This window comes from Oncorhynchus clarkii, chromosome 30 (assembly GCF_045791955.1).
Source record: "Oncorhynchus clarkii lewisi isolate Uvic-CL-2024 chromosome 30, UVic_Ocla_1.0, whole genome shotgun sequence".
NCBI classification, from domain to species: domain Eukaryota; kingdom Metazoa; phylum Chordata; class Actinopteri; order Salmoniformes; family Salmonidae; genus Oncorhynchus; species Oncorhynchus clarkii.
Genome location: NC_092176.1, coordinates 26,171,127 through 26,196,403, shown reverse-complemented (window position 1 = coordinate 26,196,403; position 25,277 = coordinate 26,171,127). Strand labels below are relative to the sequence as shown.

General features: G+C 43.4%; 1 protein-coding gene across 34 annotated transcripts in view; it reads right to left on the bottom strand.

Annotated features, from left to right (window-relative positions):
* The window catches only part of LOC139389480 (ARVCF delta catenin family member b), a 323,546-nt gene that overhangs the window by 100,514 nt on the left and 197,755 nt on the right, over positions 1 to 25,277 (bottom strand). For 11 of the 34 annotated variants that reach the window (XM_071136272.1, XM_071136279.1, XM_071136273.1 and 8 more), the window contains exons 5-7: positions 6,378 to 6,536; positions 4,069 to 4,257; positions 737 to 1,410 (exon numbers count right to left, since the gene is read on the bottom strand). In XM_071136272.1, the coding sequence (XP_070992373.1) occupies positions 737 to 1,410; positions 4,069 to 4,257; positions 6,378 to 6,536 (1,022 nt within the window). Of the gene's footprint in view, positions 1 to 736; positions 1,411 to 4,068; positions 4,258 to 5,951; positions 5,973 to 6,377; positions 6,537 to 25,277 lie in introns of all 34 variants that reach the window. The other 23 variants (XM_071136277.1, XM_071136288.1, XM_071136290.1 and 20 more) reach the window with 4 other exon arrangements.

Here is a 25,277-nt window from a genome sequence, read left to right as displayed (position 1 = left end):
TGTTGAAAGTAAGTACATTCCTTTGGTGAATCTTGAGAGCGCAGACCTGAATCTTCTTGATTTACAACAGGGCATGAGTTGTTAACCCCCACTGGTTTTTCTTTCCCCCTCTTGGGTCTGATTGAAGTTATTCGTTGCAAACCTGATCTGACCTATTTGGATTCCCGTGGACAGTCATGACACACTTTATTTTAAGGGTACCTAATAAACCATTTATAAGGAATTTATATATTGTGTGTTCACCATTTATTAATCATTACACCCACATTTATAAATGTTAGTAGGTATTTATTCACACATTTATATTTCCTTAAACATCCTGTGTTGTGTGATTATTCTTCGACCAGGTACTGCTGGAAAGTCTACCAATAGCATGCCCATCTTTTTGTGAGAAATTACACTGATCACTCAAAACATTTAGAAAGTATCTATAATGTATAAATAGCGCTCACTTTAGATCAGGGACTGCAAAAAGAAAACTAATAATAAGTAAATGGTAAATGTGGGAGTAATGATTAACAGATGGTGAACACACAATTTATTAATATCTTATAAATGGTTAAAGCTTTACTCAACATTTAAGTAACAATGAAGACCTGTTTTCAAGGTCTTTACAGACACCCTAAACCAAAACAAAACCAGTCCAATCCTATCTTCCACTCACAGAACAAAGGTCATCTATACATTTTCAGACAACTAAAAACAGACAGCATTCTGTCACGTCTCTCGTTCTCACCTGATGCGTGGCCCGTCGCGGAGCGGCTCTCTCATGATTCTGCCGCGGTTGGTGCCTGGCAGCGTGCCTTGGCGCCGGCTAGCAGTGGAGTAGTCAGGCTCCAGGTCATAGGGCTCCTCCTCCTCGGGGCCCAGGCTGCGGCGGTCGTCCTCCAGTCCGTAGGGCTCTGGTTGGAAGCGTTCTGGCTGCGACCGGTTCAGGTCCACACTGCTGCTGCCCATGGGGACCTGGGGCTGGGCCACGTGACCGTAGTCATCCTTCCGGATGGGTAGGGTCCCGTAGCTGTTCTCTGGCCGATAGCTGTTAGCCATAGCGTAGGGGTAGCGGGGTGGCCGGAAGTTGACTCCGCGGGACAGGCTGCCGTAGTTGTCCGTTGCGTCTCCAATGCCGTAGCCGTCATGGAGGCCGTAGTGGCGCCCACCGTACTGACTCCCACCAGCGTCGGGGGGGAGTGCGTCGCTGTAGGAGTCGTTGTAGTTGTTGTAGGAGCGTGTGAGTGTGGAGGTGGCCTGCGGCGTGGTGATGTAGCGCTCGCCATTCTTCAGGTACCGCCGGTCGATGGAGTCTGTGTAGCTGCCCAGCGGGGACGAGCCCTCAGGCAGGGGCAGGCCGTCGGGGCCCAGGGGCACCTGGCGAACCGTCCGCGTGGTCACCGTCTTCACCATCTTAGTCACCTAGAGGAGGAGACGAGGTCACAAAGACAGAGATAACAACTGATTACCTAATCCCCATCACATTAGTAGTTCATCCATTACTACCCAATCCTGGAAGTCTGTGTGGTGTGTATGGGCCACACCATGAGCAACAGTTGATGAGAACAATGTTGAAGCATTCTGATCAACTGGACAGGACTGTACTGAACACTATGTTGAGGTTTCCCACCAGACAGAGAGACCACAGATTAATCTCATCCCCAGACGGCTCTCTCTATAGGGCAACAACTGAGCCTGGGGACGAGGTTACCCACAGTGAGAGACAGGTGGTTAGGACTGAGACACAGCGTGGACACAGCACACCGATGTAGCCTGTTGAATCACACGGACTGGAAAGTGGGATGCCGATGCCACACAGTGAGAGAGAGGCTGAGGAATGAGATGAGTGACCTCTGAAGTTGTTAGTATCACACTGATCAGACCACAAGCATTGTCAACAACAGGTCAAAGTCATGCATTGGGAAACTCAGTGACAAGAAAAGGTCGTACCATTGCCTTTAATTCATTTCTATTTAGAAAAACTTGAGGCTAGGTTGTGTTGGAAGTAAGGTTGAGTTTCTGCGACACGTTCCAATAATAGTTCCAAGAGCATCTGTTCAGTGCAGTAGTAGGACAACAGCCTTGGATGCAGAGCGCAGAACCTTGACTTCCACTTAAGGTGCATGGTCAGAATCTGCAGCCCAAATGGCACCCTGTCCCTATACAGTACACTACTTTTGACAAGAGCCCATAGGGCTTTGGTAGTACACTACCAAGGGAATAAGGTGCAGTTTGGGACGAATTAAGAATCATAACTGGTAACTGTGACGGTCTTATAGTAAACTGTATATATATATATATATATATATATATATATATATATGTCTATACACCTTGTCCTTAACAAATCACACTCCTACTTGTCTGGGAGTGCTGAAACTGTCTGGCAGTCAGGGAGGGCTAGCAGCATCTCACCTCCTCCTAAGGTTCAGCACCGATACAGAAACCAATTTGCTGCCCAGTGAATTCTGCAGTGCCGATAATTGGCTATTTTGTCCGCGGCTATAAATTAATCTTCAAAATTAATGAGGTTGATGAAAATGAATCGTCATTGGAGGGGGCCCTATGTCTGACTCTGATACAATTTGTGTTGTGCCTGACAAGATGCACAGAGATGGTTCATTCCCACTCAACTGGCAGACAAGTACTTCACTGAAATGAGCTTTTTCACATGAACACAGAAAGAGACTGGTTTCTGATTGGTTACATTTTGTGATCCAACCACTTTGCTGAACTCGTAATTATAATATACCAGGTTTATAGTCATATTTATATACAGAATTTTATCAACGGCATGAAATAATAACAAGGAACCTCAATAAAGTATTAAACATATCTCCTCAAAAGAGGAAGCAGGGAACAAAATGTGAATGATAAATGCTAAACATTCACACTCATTAAAAATGTAATCTTCATCCCATTTTCACAAAGACTTTAGTTTGTCCACACACTGTCCGTTTCTCGAACTGTGAGCTATTTTAAATTCTAACGGGCAGAAAACTGTCGACTTTAAGTCATGTCAAGTTTAATTTCTTCTTCGTGAATCATTTCGGTGCATCCATAACATCTAAAGCTCACCCTTCTTTTGTTACTTCACACTACACTGGCATAGCCGCTCCCCCTTCGCTTTGCATGTAACTCACACATAATCATCCCTTTCATGTTAAAAATAAAGCCTTTTTCTGGTTCTTAACTTAATGAAACAGCTTGAGCACAAGGCCACCACTGGCCTTGAAATGACAGGCTGGCTTCTCTTCTGAGCTGGTCGATTAGGGGACTTTTATTGCCATTCATTTCAATGGAGGTGGTGATGGTAATTGAGTACAGACCTGGGTGGGACTAGGTCTCTTCACTTAAAATGACCTCATGCCTGCTACACTGTGCTGAAGTGTCGAAATGATCTCTAAGATCTGGGGTTGAGGATCACTACTCTGAACTATCCAGCAGTGTTCTTCAATCCTGGTTATGGTCCTAATCCACCACAAGCTGAAAATCTGCAGTGGCCCAAACTCCTTCCATCTTGAACAAGGCCTTGTTTCAACTTAGCCAGGGAGAGAAGCCTAGACATATACTTCATGTTTGTAATAACATGACTTCTAAAGAGCCTTCGCTGGTACAGCACGAAAAAACGCAAGACAGGTTTCAAACAGAACTCTGATCTGTTGGAAGATCACAACACGCTAAACAAGCACTACTGGGACTGGGGATGGTGCTTCAGAGAGCGCCCAACTAGATCACTGTAAACAGGCTAAAAGAGAATCTCTAAATGCTGGTGTGTGTTGAGGCCATGTGGCGAAGGCAGCGTGCTACCTTGCCGTAATGAAAGGTGCCTGCAGTCAAACTGGGGCATATGTTTACCAACTGTTAGGCTGTTAAAAGGGGAGGAGAAAGGGAGGGCAGGCATCACTTTCAGTCTTTATAGTGCTGTAACACTTTCACAATCTCTGCCACATTCAACTTCTATAGACAGACAGAGCTCAAACTGACACACCAGCTGGGGGTTAGTGTAAGCATTTAGGGAGGTTTAGGGTCAGGGAGGTGCAAGTGGGAGGGGTTGGGGGTTCACTTCAAGCCACAAACCAGACGTTTGGGTGCCTTTGTTTTCTTTACTGGGTCTGTCTCTGATGGGGAGGGGGTGGGAGAAGGGGTGGGCACCGGGGTGCTGGGTTTGGACTGCGGGGTGATGGAACCTCCTGGCACCACCAGGGTCTCTGTGACGGTCACTGGCAGGTACCTGCGGCGGGTGATGGTTTTGATCACCTTGGTCACCTATGGGAAAGTGTTGAGGGCCGAGGTGGTCAATCAGTAGTACTGGGTATCACAGTTGTTTGAAAATACATGATTCAATAACATAGGAATAAAAGATCACCAAAAAACGACAGGGTAAAATCGCATATCAAATTGTTTTGGCAATTTGTATCAGAGTGGCTTTGGTTCTTTCCCTTCACACCTTTCTCCCTGTTGTGTTTAATTTGTTTATATGGCCTGCCTTAACCCTCATTAACTCCCATCCACAGGACAGGGTGGAATGCCACTGCTTTTGATTGTTTTATTTATCTATTTTAAAGAACAGTGGTAGCGTTTCACCCAACATTCACCATTCAGCCAGAGTGCAGCTGGAGAATGTCCAAAGAAAAGCACAGTGTGTTGGGAGGGAGATGGAGGATGGACGTGGTGGAGCCACTTTCCTTTGTTTGTGTGTGTGTGTGTGTGTGTGTGTGTGTGTGTGTGGTGAAGCTCCTTCCCTTCTCACCAGTTAGCTAGTTCCACATACCAGCCAGCACACTGACTCACTCCTTTACAGCTGGAGCGGGTAGAAAGTTAGGCTTTAGTTAGCCTTTAAACGTCACTCAATTCACAGGCCTTGTTATGGTCTGTTTGTTTAGGTGTGGTGGCTGGCTACTGATACTGCTGCCTATACTGCTGCTTGCCTTGTGTGCAAATGTGTTTATCATAAAAAAACATGCATTTCCAAAAGCAGAGTGATGTGAAATCCTAGTGTTTCATCTTGCTGTGCTTGGAGGGGATACTCAGAAGGCATTCAAGGAAATGCAGTGTGTAGCTAGCTTCAGCATCCTGTTGAAAGGAAGCCAATAATACATCAATTGAAAAGATGAGAGAGATGTGAAGATGAGTCTGGATACATCACGTGTGCAGACTTCCATCACAAGCTGCCTTGCCAATACATTTGCCACAATTATAAAGCAGTCAAAACAGTCTCTTCCAAGGCTTACATCCAGATGAATCTGTTTCTTCCCTTCAAAATAACTTCCAAAAAGCATCCTCTGTCTCGTCCCTGTGGAATTAAGTGTCCTTAAAAACAGTGACTCTCGTTCCCCAAGCCCTAGCCCTTGACTATGTTTTATTAGCTGTGTGTGCGTGAGTGAGTGTGTCCAATCCCCTACAGTAAATAGGATAGCAACACACACACAGTGAAACAGAGCGATTAGCTGGTCTGTTTAATTACAAACTCTGTAGTGTCTCTAATGTGCCAGCAGCTCTACCCTTGGTCCCTCCGTAGGGTCCCTCCCTTGGGAACCAGACTGTCAGAACAGAACACATCTCTGCTTCACTGGAGATGTGGGGCAAGTCCCAAGCTGCGTCCCAAATGGCACCCAACTCCTCATATAGTGCACTACTTTTGTCCAGAGCTCTGGGCTATAGTGAACTATATAGGGAACAGGGTACCATTCGGGACGTAACCACACTGCACTGAGACACTGTCTGGAGAGGTAGTGTGCATAGCGTGGAGCAGGGCTGACTGAAGGGGGAAAGCTGTGAGCTGTGTTTAGGAAGGCCAGTAACGGTAGGAGTACTGGAGCTGTGCAGCGTTGGGGTGGCTGTGATGCTGTAAGAGTGACAGACTGTGTGACAGGGTTGAGGGAGTGGCTGACATGGGCATACACAAAATGGTGACGTGAGTTGATAGTAAAGTGATGGGGGGGGGGGGGGTTCCAACTCACCTTCAGGTTAGTTGACATATCCTTATATAGAAACAACAAAACACAAGAGGACAATCAAGAAAAAAGAACCTGCAACACAAAATACTGTAGGAGCTGATACAGAATGAGCACCAAGAAATAAGACAACATCTGGGTTAGGGAAAAGGATAGAAAACACATCTCGCTAAAGGATTACGGGCCTTACAGATCTTAACTTTTGGCCTTACAGACCTTAACTTTTATGATAACAGAGTTATCATAAAACAGCCATCATGCTGTTTTACTGCAGAAACCTGCTACATATATTTCACAGGGTTGCACCCACCCCAAACAATTTGTCACATTAAAGTTGAAATCTAGTGTGTGAGCCTTGAGTTCCTTCTCATTCAGCGCATGGTTACCTACTACCTAATGTGATCTGTGTGTCAACTTGGCTTCCCCCAGTACCTTGGTTTCTGTGCGTCGTGTGGTGCCGTCGTCGGAGGTGACAACGGACACATGGGAGGTGGGCGTGCCAGGGTCCTCCTCGATGGTGACCGTCTCCTCCACCATCTCCTGGGGCTCCTGCATCATGGCCAGAGACGTCTGGTTACTGGGGCTCTGCTCCTAGAGAGAGACAAGGAGAGATGGTTAAGGATCGGAGGAGAGGACACCAAAACCTTTTATTTAAGGAGATTGGTGTGCTGACCACCTTACGCATGCTTTATTATTTGACAGCACAGTCTGAAATGAGGTTGGGAGGTACACATAGAGGGACAGATAGATGAGAAGGGCTGAGACTGGATATGTAACCCCGTCACCAGGGGTACACCCTACTGTATGTGGTCTGCAGCTGAACTTACACACACACCCTACAAGGTCTGAGGCTGCACTCCATACGCAGTTACAATATATTCTCATCATCATACCACCCTGCATACCACCCTGCATCCCACTGGCTTGCTTCTGAAGCTAAGCAGGGTTGGTCCTGGTCAGTCCCTGGATGGGAGACCAGATGCTCCTAGAAGTGGTGTTGGAGGGCCAGTAGGAGGCATTCTTTCCTCTGGTTTAAAAAAATCTCTCAATTCCCCAGGGCAGTGATTAGGGACATTACCCTCTGTAGGGTGCTGTCTTTTGGCTGGGACGTTAAACGGGTGTTCTGACTCTCTGTGGTCACTAAAGATCTCATGGCACTTATCGTAGGGGTGTTAACCCTGGTATCCTGGCTAAATTCCTAGTCTGGCCCTCATACCGTCATGCCACCTAATCATCCCCAGTTCACAATTGGCTCATTCATCCCCTGTAACTATTTCCCAGGTCTTTGCTGTAAATGAGAATGTGTTTGTTCTCAGTCAACTTACCTGGTAAAATAAGTGTTAAATAAAAAATCTAACTATCAGAATATGATGTGGCAGAGTGATCTATTTGGTCGGAAGTGGCCATAACACAGAGGTAGTTAAGGCAGAGGCTCTCTCAAGGATACTAAAGCCTAGATGGCTATCAGGCATATTGTATTTTATTCATATTTCAGTCAGCCATTTATTCATGAATAGTGTGTTTGTGGGCTGAATATGGTGCTTTACCTAACCATCTGTGTGTGTGTGTGTGTGTGTTTGTGTGTGTGCACTGTAGGAAACACACAGTACTACATGGAACTCTATTCCACCACAGGTAACTCAAGCAAGCAGTAAAATCAGGTTAAAAAACAGATACAACTACAACTTATGGAACAACTTGTGAAGACTGTGGAGACACACACACTCTCAACACACACAAAATATATTTTTGTTTTGTGGTATTACAAATGTTGTATTGTACAGTCGTGGCCAAAAGTTTTGAGAATGACACAAATATGAATTTCCACAAAGTTTGCTGCTTCAGTGTTTTCAGATATTCAGATGTTACTATGGAATACTGAAGTATAATTACAAGCATTTCATAAGTGCCAAAGGCTTTTATTGACAATTACATGAAGTTGATGCAAAGAGTCAATATTTGCAATGTTGACCCTTCTTTTTCAAGACCTCTGCAATCCACCCTGGCATGCTGTCAATTAACTTCTGGGCCACATCCTGACTGATGGCAGCCCATTCTTGCATAATCAATGCTTGGAGTTTGTCAGAATTTGTGGGGTTTTGTTTGTCCACCCGCCTCTTGAGGATTGACAACAAGTGCTCAATGGGATTAAGGTCTGGGGAGTTTCCTGGCCATGGACCCAAAATATTGATGTTTTGTTCCCCGAGCCACTTATTTATCACTTTTGCATTATGGCAAGGTGCTCCATCATGCTGGAAAAGGCATTGTTCGTCACCAAACTGTTCCTGGATGGTTGGGAGAAGTTGGTACCATTCTTTATTCATGTCTGTGTTCTTAGGCAAAATTGTGAGTGAGCCCACTCCCTTGGCTGAGGAGCAACCCCACAGATGAATGGGCTTTACTGTTGGCATGACACATTTCTGATAGTAGTGTTCACCTTGTCTTCTCCGGACAAGCTTTTTTCATGATGCCCCAAACAATCAGAAAGGGAATTCATCAGAGAAAATTACATTACCCCAGTCCTCAGCAGTCCAATCCCTGTACACTTTGCAGAATATCAGTCTATCCCTGATGTTTTTCCTGGAGAGAAGTGGCTTCCTTGCTGCCCTTCTTGACACCAGGCCATCCTCCAAAGTCTTTGCCTCACTGTGTGTGCAGATGCACTTATACCTGCCTGCTGCCATTCCTGAGCAAGCTCTGTACTGGTTGTGCCCCGATCCCGCAGCTGAATCAACTTTAGGAGACGGTCCTGGCGCTTGCTGGACTTTCTTGGGCGCCCTGAAGCCTTCTTCACAACAATTGAACCGCGCTCCTTGAAGTTCTTGATGATCTGATAAATGGTTGATTTAGGTGTAATCTTACTGGCAGCAATATCCTTGCCTGATGAAGCCCTTTTTGTGCAAAGCAATTATGACGACGTGTTTCCTTGCAGGTAACCATGGTTGAAGAACAATGATTCCAACCACCACCCTCCTTTTGAAGCTTCCAGTCTGTTATTCGAACTCAGTCAGCATGACAGAGTGATCTCCAGCCTTGTCCTCGTCAACACTCACACCTGTGTTAACGAGAAAATCATTGACATGATGTCAGCTGGTCCTTTTGTGGCTGGGCTGAAATGCAGTGGAAATGTTTTGGGGGCTTTAGTTCATTTGCATGGCAAAGAGGGACTTTGCAATGAATTGCAATTCATCTGATCACTCTTCATAACATTATGGAGTATATGGAAATTGCCATCATACAAACTGTGGCAGCAGACTTTGTGAAATGTAATATTTGTGTCATTCTCAAAACTTTTGGCCACGACTGTAGATACACTACATGAGCAAAAGTATGTAGACACCTGACCGTCAAACATCTCATTCCAAAACCATGGGCATTAATAAGGATTTGGTCCCCCCTTTGCTGCTATAACAGCCTCCACTCTTCTGGGAAGGCTTTCCACTAGATGCTGGAACATTGCTGAAGTGACTGGCTTCCATTCAGCCACAAGAGCATTAGTGAGGTCGGGCACTGATGTTGGGCGTTTAAACCATTTCGACAAACCATTTCTGTATGGACCTCACTTTGTCCACGGGGGCATTGACATGCTTAAACAGGAAAGGGCCTTTCCCAAACTGTTGCAACAAAGTTGGAAGCACAGAATCGTCTAGAATGTCATTGTATGCTGTAGCGTTAAGATTTCCCTTCACTGGAACTATGGGGCCTAGCCTGAACCATGAAAAACAGCCCAAGACCATTATTCCTCCAAACTTTACAGTTGGCTCTCTGCATTGGGGCAGGAAGCGTTCTCCTGGCATCCGCCAAACCCAGGTTCGTCCGTAGGGCTGCCAGATGGTGAAGCATGATTCATTACTCCAGAGAACACGTTTCCACTGCTCAAAGTCCAATGATTACACCACTCCAGCTGACGCTTTCAATGCATGGTGATTTTAGGCTTGTGTGCGGCTGATCGGGCACGGAAACCCATTTCATGAAGCTCCCAATGAACAGTTATTGTGCTGACGTTGCTTTCAGAGGCAGTTTGGAACTCGGGAGTGAGTGTAGCAACTGAGGACAGACAATTTATTTTACTTCAGCGGTCCCGTACTGTGAGCTTGTGAGGCCTATCACTTCGCGGCTGAGCCGCTGTTGCGAAGCCGCTGTCACAATAACAGCTCTTACAGTTGACCGGGGCAGCTCTAGCATGGCAGAAATTTGACAAACTGACTTGTTGGAAAGGTGGCATCCTATGACGGTGCCACGCTGAAAGTCACTGAAAGGCCATTCTACAGCCAGTTTTTGTCTATGGAGATTGCATGGCAATGGGTGTGCCTGAAATAGCCAAATTCACTAATTTTAATGGGTGTCCACATACCTTTGTATATATAATGTATACAGTGGTTTGGGTGACGTAATTGCCTTAATCTTGTTTGGACCCCATAAAGAGTGGGAATCCTTAATAAATACAAATACCCTAGTTCCATATTTAAAGAAAACTAACTTCAACTAATTCCTGTACACCCTCGTAATGTAGAAAACAGCAAGGAAGCCATTTTCAGGCAATCATTGAAATCCAAAACAAGGTAAAGAAAGGAGCGGGAGAGAGATGTACAGTGAATGCTGGGCAGTGCCACTAAGCTAAGGAGAGAGGGAGAGGGTGGAGTACAGAGAGAGAGAGAAAAAAGGGGAAAGGGCAAAGGGCAAAGGGAGATACCTAGTCAGTTGTCCAACTGAATGTATTCAACTGAAATGTGTCTTCCGCATTCAACCCAACCCCTCTGAATCAGAGAGGTGCGAGAGACTAAAAGTGAGAGATGAGTTGTGGTGTGGCGTGTTGTGGTGCGAGAGACTAAGAGTGAGAGATGAGTTGTGGTGTGGCGTGTTTTGGCGCGTTTAGCAGATCAGAGTGGAGGGAGGGCTGGGTGAGACAAGCAAGAAGTTGATGATGCCAGAGGGACGGTTTGTTTTCTGTCTATCTTTGAAGGTGCTAACAAGTGGGCAGTTCTTCATTGATTAGCCAAGCAGTGTTAGCTAGCTGTTGCCTGTGCAGAGCGGCCGTGCTAGCCGGGGCTGCAATAACCCTCTGCCTCACAGAGACCTGATTGATCTGCTGGCCGTCTGTCTTGCTGATCAGTTAGAAGAATCCACTTTCATGTTGGGAGTCTTTTCCTCCGTAATCCTCTAATCCCACGGGCTGGGCTGTTCGGTGTTTGTATGTGTGCAGGTGGGGTAACTACTGGCACTTGGCCCTTCTGGTCATCAATACACCCAGGGACAAAGTCAAACACAGTTTCTCCTCTCGGCGTCACAGCAGTAGAGTCAAATAGTGGGTGTAAATTGTGTGTTACCTCAGAGAAGTGTGTCAGCTCTCCATTATTGTGTGTGTGTGTGTGCATCCGTGTACGTACAGTAAACTCTCACTCTTGGTAGCTACTCAGCGGACAGGACAGCTCTCCCTGGATGTCTTTAAACAGCCCAACCTTGAACCCCAGAAAAGGCCATCAAAACAGGACTATGTAATGAAAGATTGACAAGCGAGCTGCGGCTAGAGCAGAGCTCGTCTGAGGCCCGCCAGCTGATTAACCGGTTGCTTGATCCCAATGTAATGTTGTGTCAGACTCCACTAAAGTCTATCGCTCTCCCTCCCTCCGTCCTCTCTTTCCTTCCTCTCTCTCTCTCCCCGCCATCTCCCTTTCCCCTTGCTCCCCCCATCTCTTTCTCTATCATCTCGAGTTAAAAAAGAAAATGGAGGTGAATGGGGCGAGCGAACTTGGCCTTAAATAAATGATTAAAAGCTGTCTGGGGAGAAAGAGAGAGAAAGAGAGAGAGAAAGACAGAGAAAGAGAGAGAGAGAGAAAGAGACAGAGGCAGAGAGAGGAGAGAGAGAGAGAAAGAGAGAGACAGAGAGAGGAGAGAGAGAGAGAAAGAGAGAGAGAGAGGACTGGAAGGGAGGCAGATCTGAGTGGGGGAGAGATGGGGAGGAGGCAAGGGAGGAAGTCTGTCATCTAAAGGTGACCTTTCAGAGACAGATAATTAAAACATTGGGATGAACACGCACGCATATGCAGATACACACTCACACATACACCTCCAAGTGATATGTACTGGTGCCACAATGAGTACTGGCGCCTCATATGAACGGAAGCCCATACAGATTTGTAATAAAACAGTATATTAAGGTCTACTTGAAAATCATCAGATTACACATGAGGCCCTAAAAATTGTCAAATTCTCCAGCCACCCAAGTCATAGACTGTTCTCTCTGCTACTGTACGACAAGTCTGGAACCAACAGGACCCTGAACAGCTTCTAACCCCAAGCAGTGGTGTAAAGTACTTCATTAAAAATAATTTTAAGTACTACTTAAGTAGTTTTTTGGGGTATCTTTACTTTACAATTTATATTTTTGACAACTTTTACATCACTACATTCCTAAAGAAAATATTGTACTTTTCACTCCATACATTTTCCCTGACAACCTAAAGTACTGAGCAGAACAGGAAAATTGTGAAATTCACACACTTATCAAGAGAACACGTGGTCATCCCTACAGCCTATGGTCTGGCGGACTCACTAAACACAAATGCATCTTTTGTAAATAATGTGTGTTGGAGTGTGCTCCTGGTTATCTGTACATTTTTAAAACAAGAAAATAGTGCCGTCTGCTTTGCTTAATATAAGAAATTCAAAATTATTTATACTTGTACTCTTGACAAGTATATTTTAGCAATTACATTTACTTTTGATACTTAAGTATATTTAAACCAAATACTTTCAAACTTTTACTCAAGTAGTATTTTACTGGGTGACTTTGACTTTTACTTGAGTAACCTTATATTAAGTTAGCTATACTTTTACTCAAGTATGACAATTGGGTAATTTTTCTACCACTTCCCCCAAGCCATAAGACTGCTCAATAGTTAACCGAATAGCTACCCGGACTATCTGCAGTGACCACACTTTGCACCAAACTCTTTTGACTGAGCAGAACAGGAAAATTGTGAAATTCACGCTGCTGCTGCTGCTACTGTTCATTATCTATCTATTCTAGTCACTTTACCCCTACTTATATGTGCATATCTACCTCAATGACCTCGTACCCCTGCACATTGACTCGGTGCTGGTACTCCCTGTATATAGTCAAGTTGTCATTACTCATTATGTATGTATTCCATGTGTTATTATCATTTTTGTTCTCTGCATTGTTGAGAAGGGCCCATAAGTAAGTATTTCACTGTTAGTCCACACCTGTTGTTTACAAAGCATGTGACAATTACATTTTATTTGATATGGAACAAGATCAGAGGTCGAAGGCAATAAGAGCCCTCATGAGCCTACATATTTATCACAAGGTCTAGTTTGCCTGAATCAAATACAAGACCTTGACACGAAGACCTTGGGAGGAACACAAAGTAGTTTTGGTGCCAACCGCAAATTCCCAAATGATAGTTAGGTCAGCAGATGCCATAAAGAAAGAAACTTCTGAGAAAGGCTCTGGTGGTGTTAAACCACCTTGGAGAGAGAAAGGAAAGGAGAGACTGAAGCGTCAGACAGATAGGGATTTGGCCTCGCGGCAGGTGGAGGATTAGTCAAACCTACACTTTATTCATCCTAGTCTGACGGGATCAGACTGACAGTATGGGGCAGAGAGATCTCTAAGAGTAGGAGACACTTCAACACAGGACATCTCCTGACACCAGGTGTGTGTGGGTACGTGTGCGTGCACGTGTAGCTAGGTGTACCTGTGTGAGTGTTTCCACTCTCAGCCTGTGCTAGATTAAAAGCTTTAGTGGGGTTCCAGGTACGGGAAATGAAGGTTAGTCAGTGTTTTTCTGTTGCATTCCTCTCTGTGTAGTGTGTTCTCCCTCCTAACACCTTTCCCTAAGTGTGTGTGTGCGTATGTGTGGGTTAGGCCCACAGTCAGGGTTAAAGACTTCACAGGTTCCTAGTAGACGGCCCTGTGCTCTGTGCTCAACTAATACAGGACTGTGAAAACTAGCAGGTCTGAGTCACTACCACACAGAATGCTAGTCAGTCAGTCTGCAACACGCACACAATGTTCTGGGTCCCGAATGGCACCTTATTCCCTATGTAGTGCACTACTTCTGACCAGGACAAATTGGGCTCTGGTCAAAAGTAGTGCACTATGTATGGATGCATCACAGTGACACACAAGGTCAAACAACACAGAGGAGTCATAACACTACATCATACGACTATGAATGTCTGAATGAATGAATCTAACTTTTTGTACATTCAACAGCAATGAGAAACAAAACAGATCTGGAATGTGATAGTATACAGTATATTTCACTGAATTAGATCTTATAGAGACAATAGTTCTCCCATCTCAGGGTCTACATGTCTGTGTTGTTCTGGATGAAACAGGAGAGGAGAGAGGAGGTGAGCCTGGACAAAGGAGGGAGATGAAGAGATACAGTCAATTAACAGCAGCCACGATCTCTATCTATCTCCATCAATCCCAGAGTCATCCATCACACAACTCAATAGGCCATAAGGACTGTCCCTGCTAGGAGATAGTTGAGGAGCTAAGGGAGGGCTGCCTCTGTTTCATGCTGCAGTATGAAACTAAAAGTGGAACAATGATCCAAGTAGCTAGGATTGAAACTCTGCACTTCAGTGTCAATCTTCACTCCTGAATGATGTATGAAGTGTTAAGACTCATGCAGAATCCTTGCATTGGGGGTTGCAAGAGAAAGAGAACTGAGAAACACTGGGAAACAAAATGCATCACCCATGAGAAAAGTCTCCAGTTGTTCTTCTGTATAAACCGCTGTTCAGTATAACACTTCCCTGTTCTAAATATCCAAGGTAAAAGACAAAGATGGATTCCTCCAGTCTTACTCCAATACATCTACTGTACAGTAACCAGGTGTTGAAACCAGTTCAAGAAACAGAACAGAAACCCGGAAAATAACTAAATAATTGAGGAACAGAAACACAAACAATAACAAAATTGCTCTCTAGTGTTCCGGAAGAGAACCATTCTTTTAAAAGCATGAGAAACGGTTAATAATGATATTTTATGTTCCAAGCATTCTTTTCAGTCTCATAATAAACGCCTATGTGAAGCACTCACTCTGTCACTTCTTCCAGTGTCTGCCTAACAGCTTTTTCTAGACTAGTTAAGGATACTATTAGTTCCCACGTTTCACATTGTATTTATTAACAACAAAAAGGTAGCGTGTGTTTTGAGTTCTGGTGCCACTCCACAAGAGCTTGTTAGCGATCTCTGGCCCAGGGGGTTGAGCCAATGATCGGACAATCAAAACTCCTCCATATTAGCCACTCCTCCACAGGTCTCAAGTTAGTATATAATTCTGTAATATGGTGAAGTAATAATAGGTCTACTATCAATATCCCAAACACATTATAATGCACATCATGATCATGATGCCCAGCGCGTCAAGCCAAGCCTCCTCCATATCCACCCCTCTGACACGCTCTCTCCCCACCTATCAAGCATGAACACAATTAGCTTCCCCAGAGATTATGGAGGAATTTCTTCCTTTAACGTCTCTGGATTGCTCCATAGGAAGCTTGTATTCATTTAATGAGATAAATGTAAAAACTATGTGGATTTATTTCACAGGTTAAAAAAGGAACAGAAATTAACGATGTAAAACTGTACTTTTTATTGTGTTCGAATCGGTTTCAAACTTTATTATGCTGGTCGGAACATTGGAACAGAGCAAGAAAAATAGTGGTTCTGTTCAGAACCAAACAATCTGAAAATAATTTCTGGCAGTAACAGCTCATTATGAAGTAGTAAGTATTCAAACGTTTGCAAGTAGCTAATGAAAGAATGAGAGGCCCTGTGGTTAGTATTGGAGTAGCTACTGTACTTCCACTAAATACAGAACTCATTTGATTCCTGGCAGACTCAGGGTGCCTGTGATGAGTGTTGCCTTGCCTCCACAGGTCCTAGGTCTCCCTCCCTGCCCCAGTGCAGTGTGGGTAACAGGATTTCAGTCAGGATCTGTGCCAGCAATCATTACATGGCTCTTACACAATTAATCCCCCAGCAAAGACCGCTTGGGTAACCTTGGGTCGTCCAATTTCCCATCAGCCCTTCTGTTCTACCGGCTGCCCTCTCGGCACCCCTCCACCAGTCTCGAACAGGGTCACCTGACAAGGGTTTTAGAGGGAACGGATGCATTATATTACACTACCCCGACAGTGGCCCGTTACAAAACAGTAAAAAACTGAGTAATGTGATGGAAAAAGCCAGCCATAACAAGGGCTGTTTGTGGAATGGCCTGGAGGTCTGGAGAGTAGGCAGCAGAAGGGGAAGTCAACAGGAGGAGGAAGGGAAGTCAGAGAGGCAGGCTGACAACGTGTGGCAGCGGCCCAACACAGCCCACTCTCCCTGGGCTGAGGGGAGAGAGGGAACAGACTGGCTCTGCTGGCCTTCACAGCATGGCTCCAGAGCCAAGTCCTCCCAGCCAGGCAAACAGGCCCCGGCTCAGTTACAGAAAGGGCAGGGGCAGCCCGGCTGGGTCGTAATTGACTGAAATTATAGAAAGTGAAGGATCAAACAGACGAACGGGATAGGAGACCTTATCTGTGTTGGCTGGACTGGGGGTGAAGGAGGGGTCCGCTGCTGAACTGGTGACCTCAAATTCTGTTTATGTACTGTTGTTACTAACTGTGAATGTATATAACATTTTCTCAACATAGCTCATCCTAATATACCTACTAATGTACATACACTTTTCCTTCCAAATGATATACTGTCTCTACACACTACATTTGTATATCTGGATTCTGACACAAGCTAACTAATATATCTACTCTGGATTGGAAATTGGACTTGTTCTGTCAATTCTTGATTTCTTGATTAGATTTTTGATTATTTGTGTATTCTACTGCACTATTGGAGCTAGTAACACAATACATTCTACTGCACGTTTGGAGCTAGAAACACAATACATTCTACTGGACTGTTGGAGCTAGTAACACAAGACATTCTACTGTACTGTTGGAGCTAGAAACACAATACATTCTACTGGACTGTTGGAGCTAGTAACACAAGATAATCTACTACACTGTTGGAGCTAGTAACACAAGACATTCTACTACACTGTTGGAGTTTGTAACACAAGATAATCTACTACACTGTTGGAGCTTGTAACACAAGACATTCTACTGTACTGTTGGAGCTAGTAACACAAGACATTCTACTGCACTGTTGGAGCTAGTAACACAAGACATTCTACTGTACTGTTGGAGCTAGTAACACAATACATTCTACTGCACTGTTAGAGCTAGTAACACAAGACATTCTACTGTACTGTTGGAGCTTGTAACACAAGACATTCTACTGTACTGTTGGAGCTTGTAACACAAGACATTCTACTGTACTGTTGGAGCTTGTAACACAATACATTCTACTGCACTGTTAGAGCTTGTAACACAAGACATTCTACCGCACTGTTGGAGCTTGTAACACAAGACATTCTACCGCACTGTTGGAGCTTGTAACACAAGACATTCTACTGTACTGTTGGAGCTTGTAACACAAGACATTCTACCGCACTGTTGGAGCTTGTAACACAGGACATTCTACCGCACTGTTGGAGCTTGTAACACAAGACATTCTACTGTACTGTTGGAGCTAGAAACACAATACATTCTACTGGACTGTTGGAGCTAGTAACACAAGATATTCTACTGCACTGCACTGTTGGAGCTAGTAACACAAGATATTCTACTGCACTGTTGGAGCTTGTAACACAAGATAATCTACTACACTGTTGGAGCTAGTAATACAAGACATTCTACTACACTGATGGAGCTTGTAACACAAGATAATCTACTACACTGTTGGAGCTAGTAACACAAGACATTCTACCGCACTGTTGGAGCTTGTAACACAAGACATTCTACTGTACTGTTGGAGCTTGTAACACAAGACATTCTACCGCACTGTTGGAGCTTGTAACACAATACATTCTACCGCACTGTTGGAGCTTGTAACACAAGACATTCTACTGTACTGTTGGAGCTTGTAACACAAGACATTCTACCGCACTGTTGGAGCTTGTAACACAAGACATTCTACTGTACTGTTGGAGCTTGTAACACAAGATATTCTACTGCACTGTTGGAGCTTGTAACACAAGACATTCTACTGCACTTTTGGATCTAGTAACACAAGACATTCTACTGCACTTTTGGATCTAGTAACACAAGACATTCTACTGCACTTTTGGATCTAGTAACACAAGACATTCTACTGCACTGTTGGAGCTAGTAACACAAGACATTCTACTGACCTGTTTTAGCTTGTAACACAAGACATTCTACTGCACTTTTGGATCTAGTAATACAAGACGTTATACCATACTGTTGGAGCTAGTTACACAAGACATTCTACCGCACTGTTGGAGCTAGTAACACAAGACATTCTACTGTACTGTTGGAGCTTGTAACACAAGACATTCTAATTCACTGTTGGAGCTAGTAACACAAGACATTATACTAAACTGTTGGAGCTAGTAACACAAGACATTCTACTAAACTGTTGGAGCTAGTAACACAAGACATTCTACTAAACTGTTGGAGCTAGTAACACAAGACATTCTACTGCACTGTTGGAGCTAGTAACACAAGACATTCTACTATACTGCTGGAGCTAGTAACACAAGACATTCTACTGCACTGTTAGAGCTTGTAACACAAGACATTCTACTGCACTGTTGGAGCTAGTAACACAAGACATTCTACTGTACTGTTGGAGCTAGTTACACAAGACATTCTACTGCACTGTTGGAGCTAGTAACACAAGACATTATACTATACTGTTGGAGCTAGTAACACAAGACATTCTACTGCACTGTTAGAGCTTGTAACACAAGACATTCTAATTCACTGTTGGAGCTAGTAACACAAGACATTCTACTAAACTGTTGGAGCTAGAAACACAATACATTCTACTGGACTGTTGGAGCTAGTAACACAAGATATTCTACTGCACTGCACTGTTGGAGCTAGTAACACAAGATATTCTACTGCACTGTTGGAGCTTGTAACACAAGATAATCTACTACACTGTTGGAGTTTGTAACACAGGACATTCTACCGCACTGTTGGAGCTTGTAACACAAGACATTCTACTGTACTGTTGGAGCTAGAAACACAATACATTCTACTACACTGTTGGAGTTTGTAACACAAGATAATCTACTACACTGTTGGAGCTAGTAACACAAGACATTCTACCGCACTGTTGGAGCTTGTAACACAAGACATTCTACCGCACTGTTGGAGCTTGTAACACAAGACATTCTACTGTACTGTTGGAGCTTGTAACACAAGACATTCTACCGCACTGTTGGAGCTTGTAACACAGGACATTCTACCGCACTGTTGGAGCTTGTAACACAAGACATTCTACTGTACTGTTGGAGCTAGAAACACAATACATTCTACTGGACTGTTGGAGCTAGTAACACAAGATATTCTACTGCACTGCACTGTTGGAGCTAGTAACACAAGATATTCTACTGCACTGTTGGAGCTTGTAACACAAGATAATCTACTACACTGTTGGAGCTTGTAACACAAGATAATCTACTACACTGTTGGAGCTAGTAACACAAGACATTCTACTATACTGATGGAGCTTGTAACACAAGATAATCTACTACACTGTTGGAGCTAGTAACACAAGACATTCTACCGCACTGTTGGAGCTTGTAACACAAGACATTCTAACGCACTGTTGGAGCTTGTAACACAAGACATTCTACTGTACTGTTGGAGCTTGTAACACAAGACATTCTACCGCACTGTTGGAGCTTGTAACACAATACATTCTACCGCACTGTTGGAGCTTGTAACACAAGACATTCTACTGTACTGTTGGAGCTTGTAACACAAGACATTCTACCGCACAGTTGGAGCTTGTAACACAAGACATTCTACTGTACTGTTGGAGCTTGTAACACAATACATTCTACTGGACTGTTGGAGCTAGTAACACAAGATATTCTACTGCACTGCACTGTTGGAGCTAGTAACACAAGATATTCTACTGCACTGTTGGAGCTTGTAACACAAGATAATCTACTACACTGTTGGAGTTTGTAACGCAGGACATTCTACCGCACTGTTGGAGCTTGTAACACAAGACATTCTACTGTACTGTTGGAGCTAGAAACACAATACATTCTACTACACTGTTGGAGTTTGTAACACAAGATAATCTACTACACTGTTGGAGCTAGTAACACAAGACATTCTACCGCACTGTTGGAGCTTGTAACACAAGACATTCTACCGCACTGTTGGAGCTTGTAACACAAGACATTCTACTGTACTGTTGGAGCTTGTAACACAAGACATTCTACCGCACTGTTGGAGCTTGTAACACAGGACATTCTACCGCACTGTTGGAGCTTGTAACACAAGACATTCTACTGTACTGTTGGAGCTAGAAACACAATACATTCTACTAGACTGTTGGAGCTAGTAACACAAGATATTCTACTGCACTGCACTGTTGGAGCTAGTAACACAAGATATTCTACTGCACTGTTGGAGCTTGTAACACAAGATAATCTACTACACTGTTGGAGCTTGTAACACAAGATAATCTACTACACTGTTGGAGCTAGTAACACAAGACATTCTACTACACTGATGGAGCTTGTAACACAAGATAATCTACTACACTGTTGGAGCTAGTAACACAAGACATTCTACCGCACTGTTGGAGCTTGTAACACAAGACATTCTAACGCACTGTTGGAGCTTGTAACACAAGACATTCTACTGTACTGTTGGAGCTTGTAACACAAGACATTCTACCGCACTGTTGGAGCTTGTAACACAATACATTCTACCGCACTGTTGGAGCTTGTAACACAAGACATTCTACTGTACTGTTGGAGCTTGTAACACAAGACATTCTACCGCACAGTTGGAGCTTGTAACACAAGACATTCTACTGTACTGTTGGAGCTTGTAACACAAGACATTCTACTGCACTGTTGGAGCTTGTAACACAAGACATTCTAACGCACTGTTGGAGCTTGTAACACAAGACATTCTACTGTACTGTTGGAGCTTGTAACACAAGACATTCTACCGCACTGTTGGAGCTTGTAACACAGGACATTCTACCGCACTGTTGGAGCTTGTAACACAAGCCATTCTACTGTACTGTTGGAGCTAGAAACACAACACATTCTACTGGACTGTTGGAGCTAGTAACACAAGATATTCTACTGCACTGCACTGTTGGAGCTAGTAACACAAGATATTCTACTGCACTGTTGGAGCTTGTAACACAAGATAATCTACTACACTGTTGGAGCTAGTAACACAAGACATTCTACTACACTGATGGAGCTTGTAACACAAGATAATCTACTACACTGTTGGAGCTAGTAACACAAGACATTCTACCGCACTGTTGGAGCTTGTAACACAAGACATTCTAACGCACTGTTGGAGCTTGTAACACAAGACATTCTACTGTACTGTTGGAGCTTGTAACACAAGACATTCTACCGCACTGTTGGAGCTTGTAACACAATACATTCTACCGCACTGTTGGAGCTTGTAACACAAGACATTCTACTGTACTGTTGGAGCTAGAAACACAATACATTCTACTGGACTGTTGGAGCTAGTAACACAAGATATTCTACTGCACTGCACTGTTGGAGCTAGTAACACAAGATATTATATTGCACTGTTGGAGCTTGTAACACAAGATAATCTACTACACTGTTGGAGCTTGTAACACAAGATAATCTACTACACTGTTGGAGCTAGTAACACAAGACATTCTACTACACTGATGGAGCTTGTAACACAAGATAATCTACTACACTGTTGGAGCTAGTAACACAAGACATTCTACCGCACTGTTGGAGCTTGTAACACAAGACATTCTAACGCACTGTTGGAGCTTGTAACACAAGACATTCTACTGTACTGTTGGAGCTTGTAACACAAGACATTCTACTGCACTGTTGGAGCTAGTAACACAAGACATTCTACTGTACTGTTGGAGCTAGTTACACAAGACATTCTACTGCACTGTTGGAGCTAGTAACACAAGACATTATACTATACTGTTGGAGCTAGTAACACAAGACATTCTACTGCACTGTTAGAGCTTGTAACACAAGACATTCTAATTCACTGTTGGAGCTAGTAACACAAGACATTCTACTAAACTGTTGGAGCTAGTAACACAATACATTCTAATTCACTGTTGGAGCTAGTAACACAAGACATTCTACTAAACTGTTGGAGCTAGTAACACAAGACATTCTACTAAACTGTTGGAGCTAGTAACACAAGACATTCTACTGCACTGTTGGAGCTAGTAACACAAGACATTCTACTATACTGCTGGAGCTAGTAACACAAGACATTCTACTGCACTGTTAGAGCTTGTAACACAAGACATTCTACTGCACTGTTGGAGCTAGTAACACAAGACATTCTAATTCACTGTTGGAGCTAGTAACAAAAGACATTATACTAAACTGTTGGAGCTAGTAACACAAGACATTCTACTGTACTGTTGGAGCTTGTAACACAAGACATTCTACCGCACTGTTGGAGCTTGTAACACAATACATTCTACCGCACTGTTGGAGCTTGTAACTCAAGACATTCTACTGTACTGTTGGAGCTTGTAACACAAGACATTCTACCGCACTGTTGGAGCTTGTAACACAAGACATTCTACTGTACTGTTGGAGCTTGTAACACAAGACATTCTACTGCACTGTTGGAGCTTGTAACACAAGACATTCTACTGCACTGTTGGAGCTAGTAACACAAGACATTCTACTGCACTTTTGAATCTAGTAACACAAGACATTCTACTGCACTTTTGGATCTAGTAACACAAGACATTCTACTGACCTGTTTTAGCTTGTAACACAAGACATTCTACTGCACTTTTGGATCTAGTAATACAAGACGTTATACCATACTGTTGGAGCTAGTTACACAAGACATTCTACCGCACTGTTGGAGCTAGTAACACAAGACATTCTACTGTACTGTTGGAGCTTGTAACACAAGACACTCTAATTCACTGTTGGAGCTAGTAACACAAGACATTATACTAAACTGTTGGAGCTAGTAACACAAGACATTCTACTAAACTGTTGGAGCTAGTAACACAAGACATTCTACTAAACTGTTGGAGCTAGTAACACAAGACATTCTACTGCACTGTTGGAGCTAGTAACACAAGACATTCTACTATACTGCTGGAGCTAGTAACACAAGACATTCTACTGCACTGTTAGAGCTTGTAACACAAGACATTCTACTGCACTGTTGGAGCTAGTAACACAAGACATTCTACTGTACTGTTGGAGCTAGTTACACAAGACATTCTACTGCACTGTTGGAGCTAGTAACACAAGACATTATACTATACTGTTGGAGCTAGTAACACAAGACATTCTACTGCACTGTTAGAGCTTGTAACACAAGACATTCTAATTCACTGTTGGAGCTAGTAACACAAGACATTCTACTAAACTGTTGGAGCTAGTAACACAAGACATTCTAATTCACTGTTGGAGCTAGTAACACAAGACATTCTACTAAACTGTTGGAGCTAGTAACACAAGACATTCTACTAAACTGTTGGAGCTAGTAACACAAGACATTCTACTAAACTGTTGGAGCTAGTAACACAATACATTCTACTAAACTGTTGGAGCTAGTAACACAAGACATTCTACTAAACTGTTGGAGCTAGTAACACAAGACATTGTACTGCACTGTTGGAGCTAGTAACACAAGACATTCTACTATACTGTTGGAGCTAGTAACACAAGACATTCTACTGCACTGTTAGAGCTTGTAACACAATACATTCTACTGCACTGTTAGAGCCTGTAACACAAGACATTCTACTAAACTGTTGGAGCTAGTAACACAAGACATTCTACTAAACTGTTGGAGCTAGTAACACAAGACATTCTAATTCACTGTTGGAGCTAGTAACACAAGACATTCTATTAAACTGGAGGAGCTAGTAACACAAGACATTCTACCGCACTGTTGGAGCTTGTAACACAAGACATTCTACTGCACTGTTAGAGCTTGTAACACAAGACATTCTACTAAACTGTTGGAGCTAGTAACACAAGACATTCTACTAAACTGTTGGAGCTAGTAACACAAGACATTCTAATTCACTGTTGGAGCTAGTAACACAAGACATTCTACTAAACTGGAGGAGCTAGTAACACAAGACATTCTACTGTACTGTTGGAGCTTGTAACACAAGACATTCTACTAAACTGGAGGAGCTAGTAACACAAGACATTCTACTGCACTGTTGGAGCTAGTAACACAAGACATTCTACCGCACTGTTGGAGCTTGTAACACAAGACATTCTACTGCACTGTTGGAGCTAGTAACACAAGACATTCTACTAAACTGTTGGAGCTAGTTACACAAGACATTCTACCGCACTGTTGGAGCTAGTAACACAAGACATTCTACCGCACTGTTGGAGCTTGTAACACAAGACATTCTACTGCACTGTTGGAGCTTGTAACACAATACATTCTAATTCACTGTTGGAGCTAGTACAGCAAGCATTTCACAAAACTGTTGGAGCTAGTAACACAAGACATTCTACCGCACTGTTGGAGCTAGTAACACAAGACATTCTACCGCACTGTTGGAGCTAGTAACACAAGACATTCTACTGCACTGTTAGAGCTTGTAACACAATACATTCTACTGTACTGTTGGAGCTTGTAACACAAGACATTCTACCGCACTGTTGGAGCTTGTAACACAAGACATTCTACTGTACTGTTGGAGCTTGTAACACAAGACATTCTACCGCACTGTTGGAGCTTGTAACACAATACATTCTAATTCACTGTTGGAGCTAGTAACACAAGACATTCTACTGTACTGTTGGAGCTAGTAACACAAGACATTCTACTATCCTGTTGGAGCTAGTGACACAAGACATTCTACTACACTGTTGGAGCTAGTAACACAAGACATTCTACTATACTGTTGGAGCTAGTAACACAAGACATTCTACTACACTGTTGGAGCTAGTTACACAAGACATTCTACTGTACTGTTGGCGCTAGTAATACAAGCATTTCACTGCGCCTGCTATAACACCTGAAAATATGTGTAAGGGACAAACAAACCTTGATTTGATTTGACTAAACTGGGAGTGGAGACAAACACACTCAGTCCCGTAGAGTGACTGGGACATGAGTTATCATACACATTCAGAGATACACACACATGGCATGAGGTAACACACACACACACACACACACACACACACACAAACACACACACAC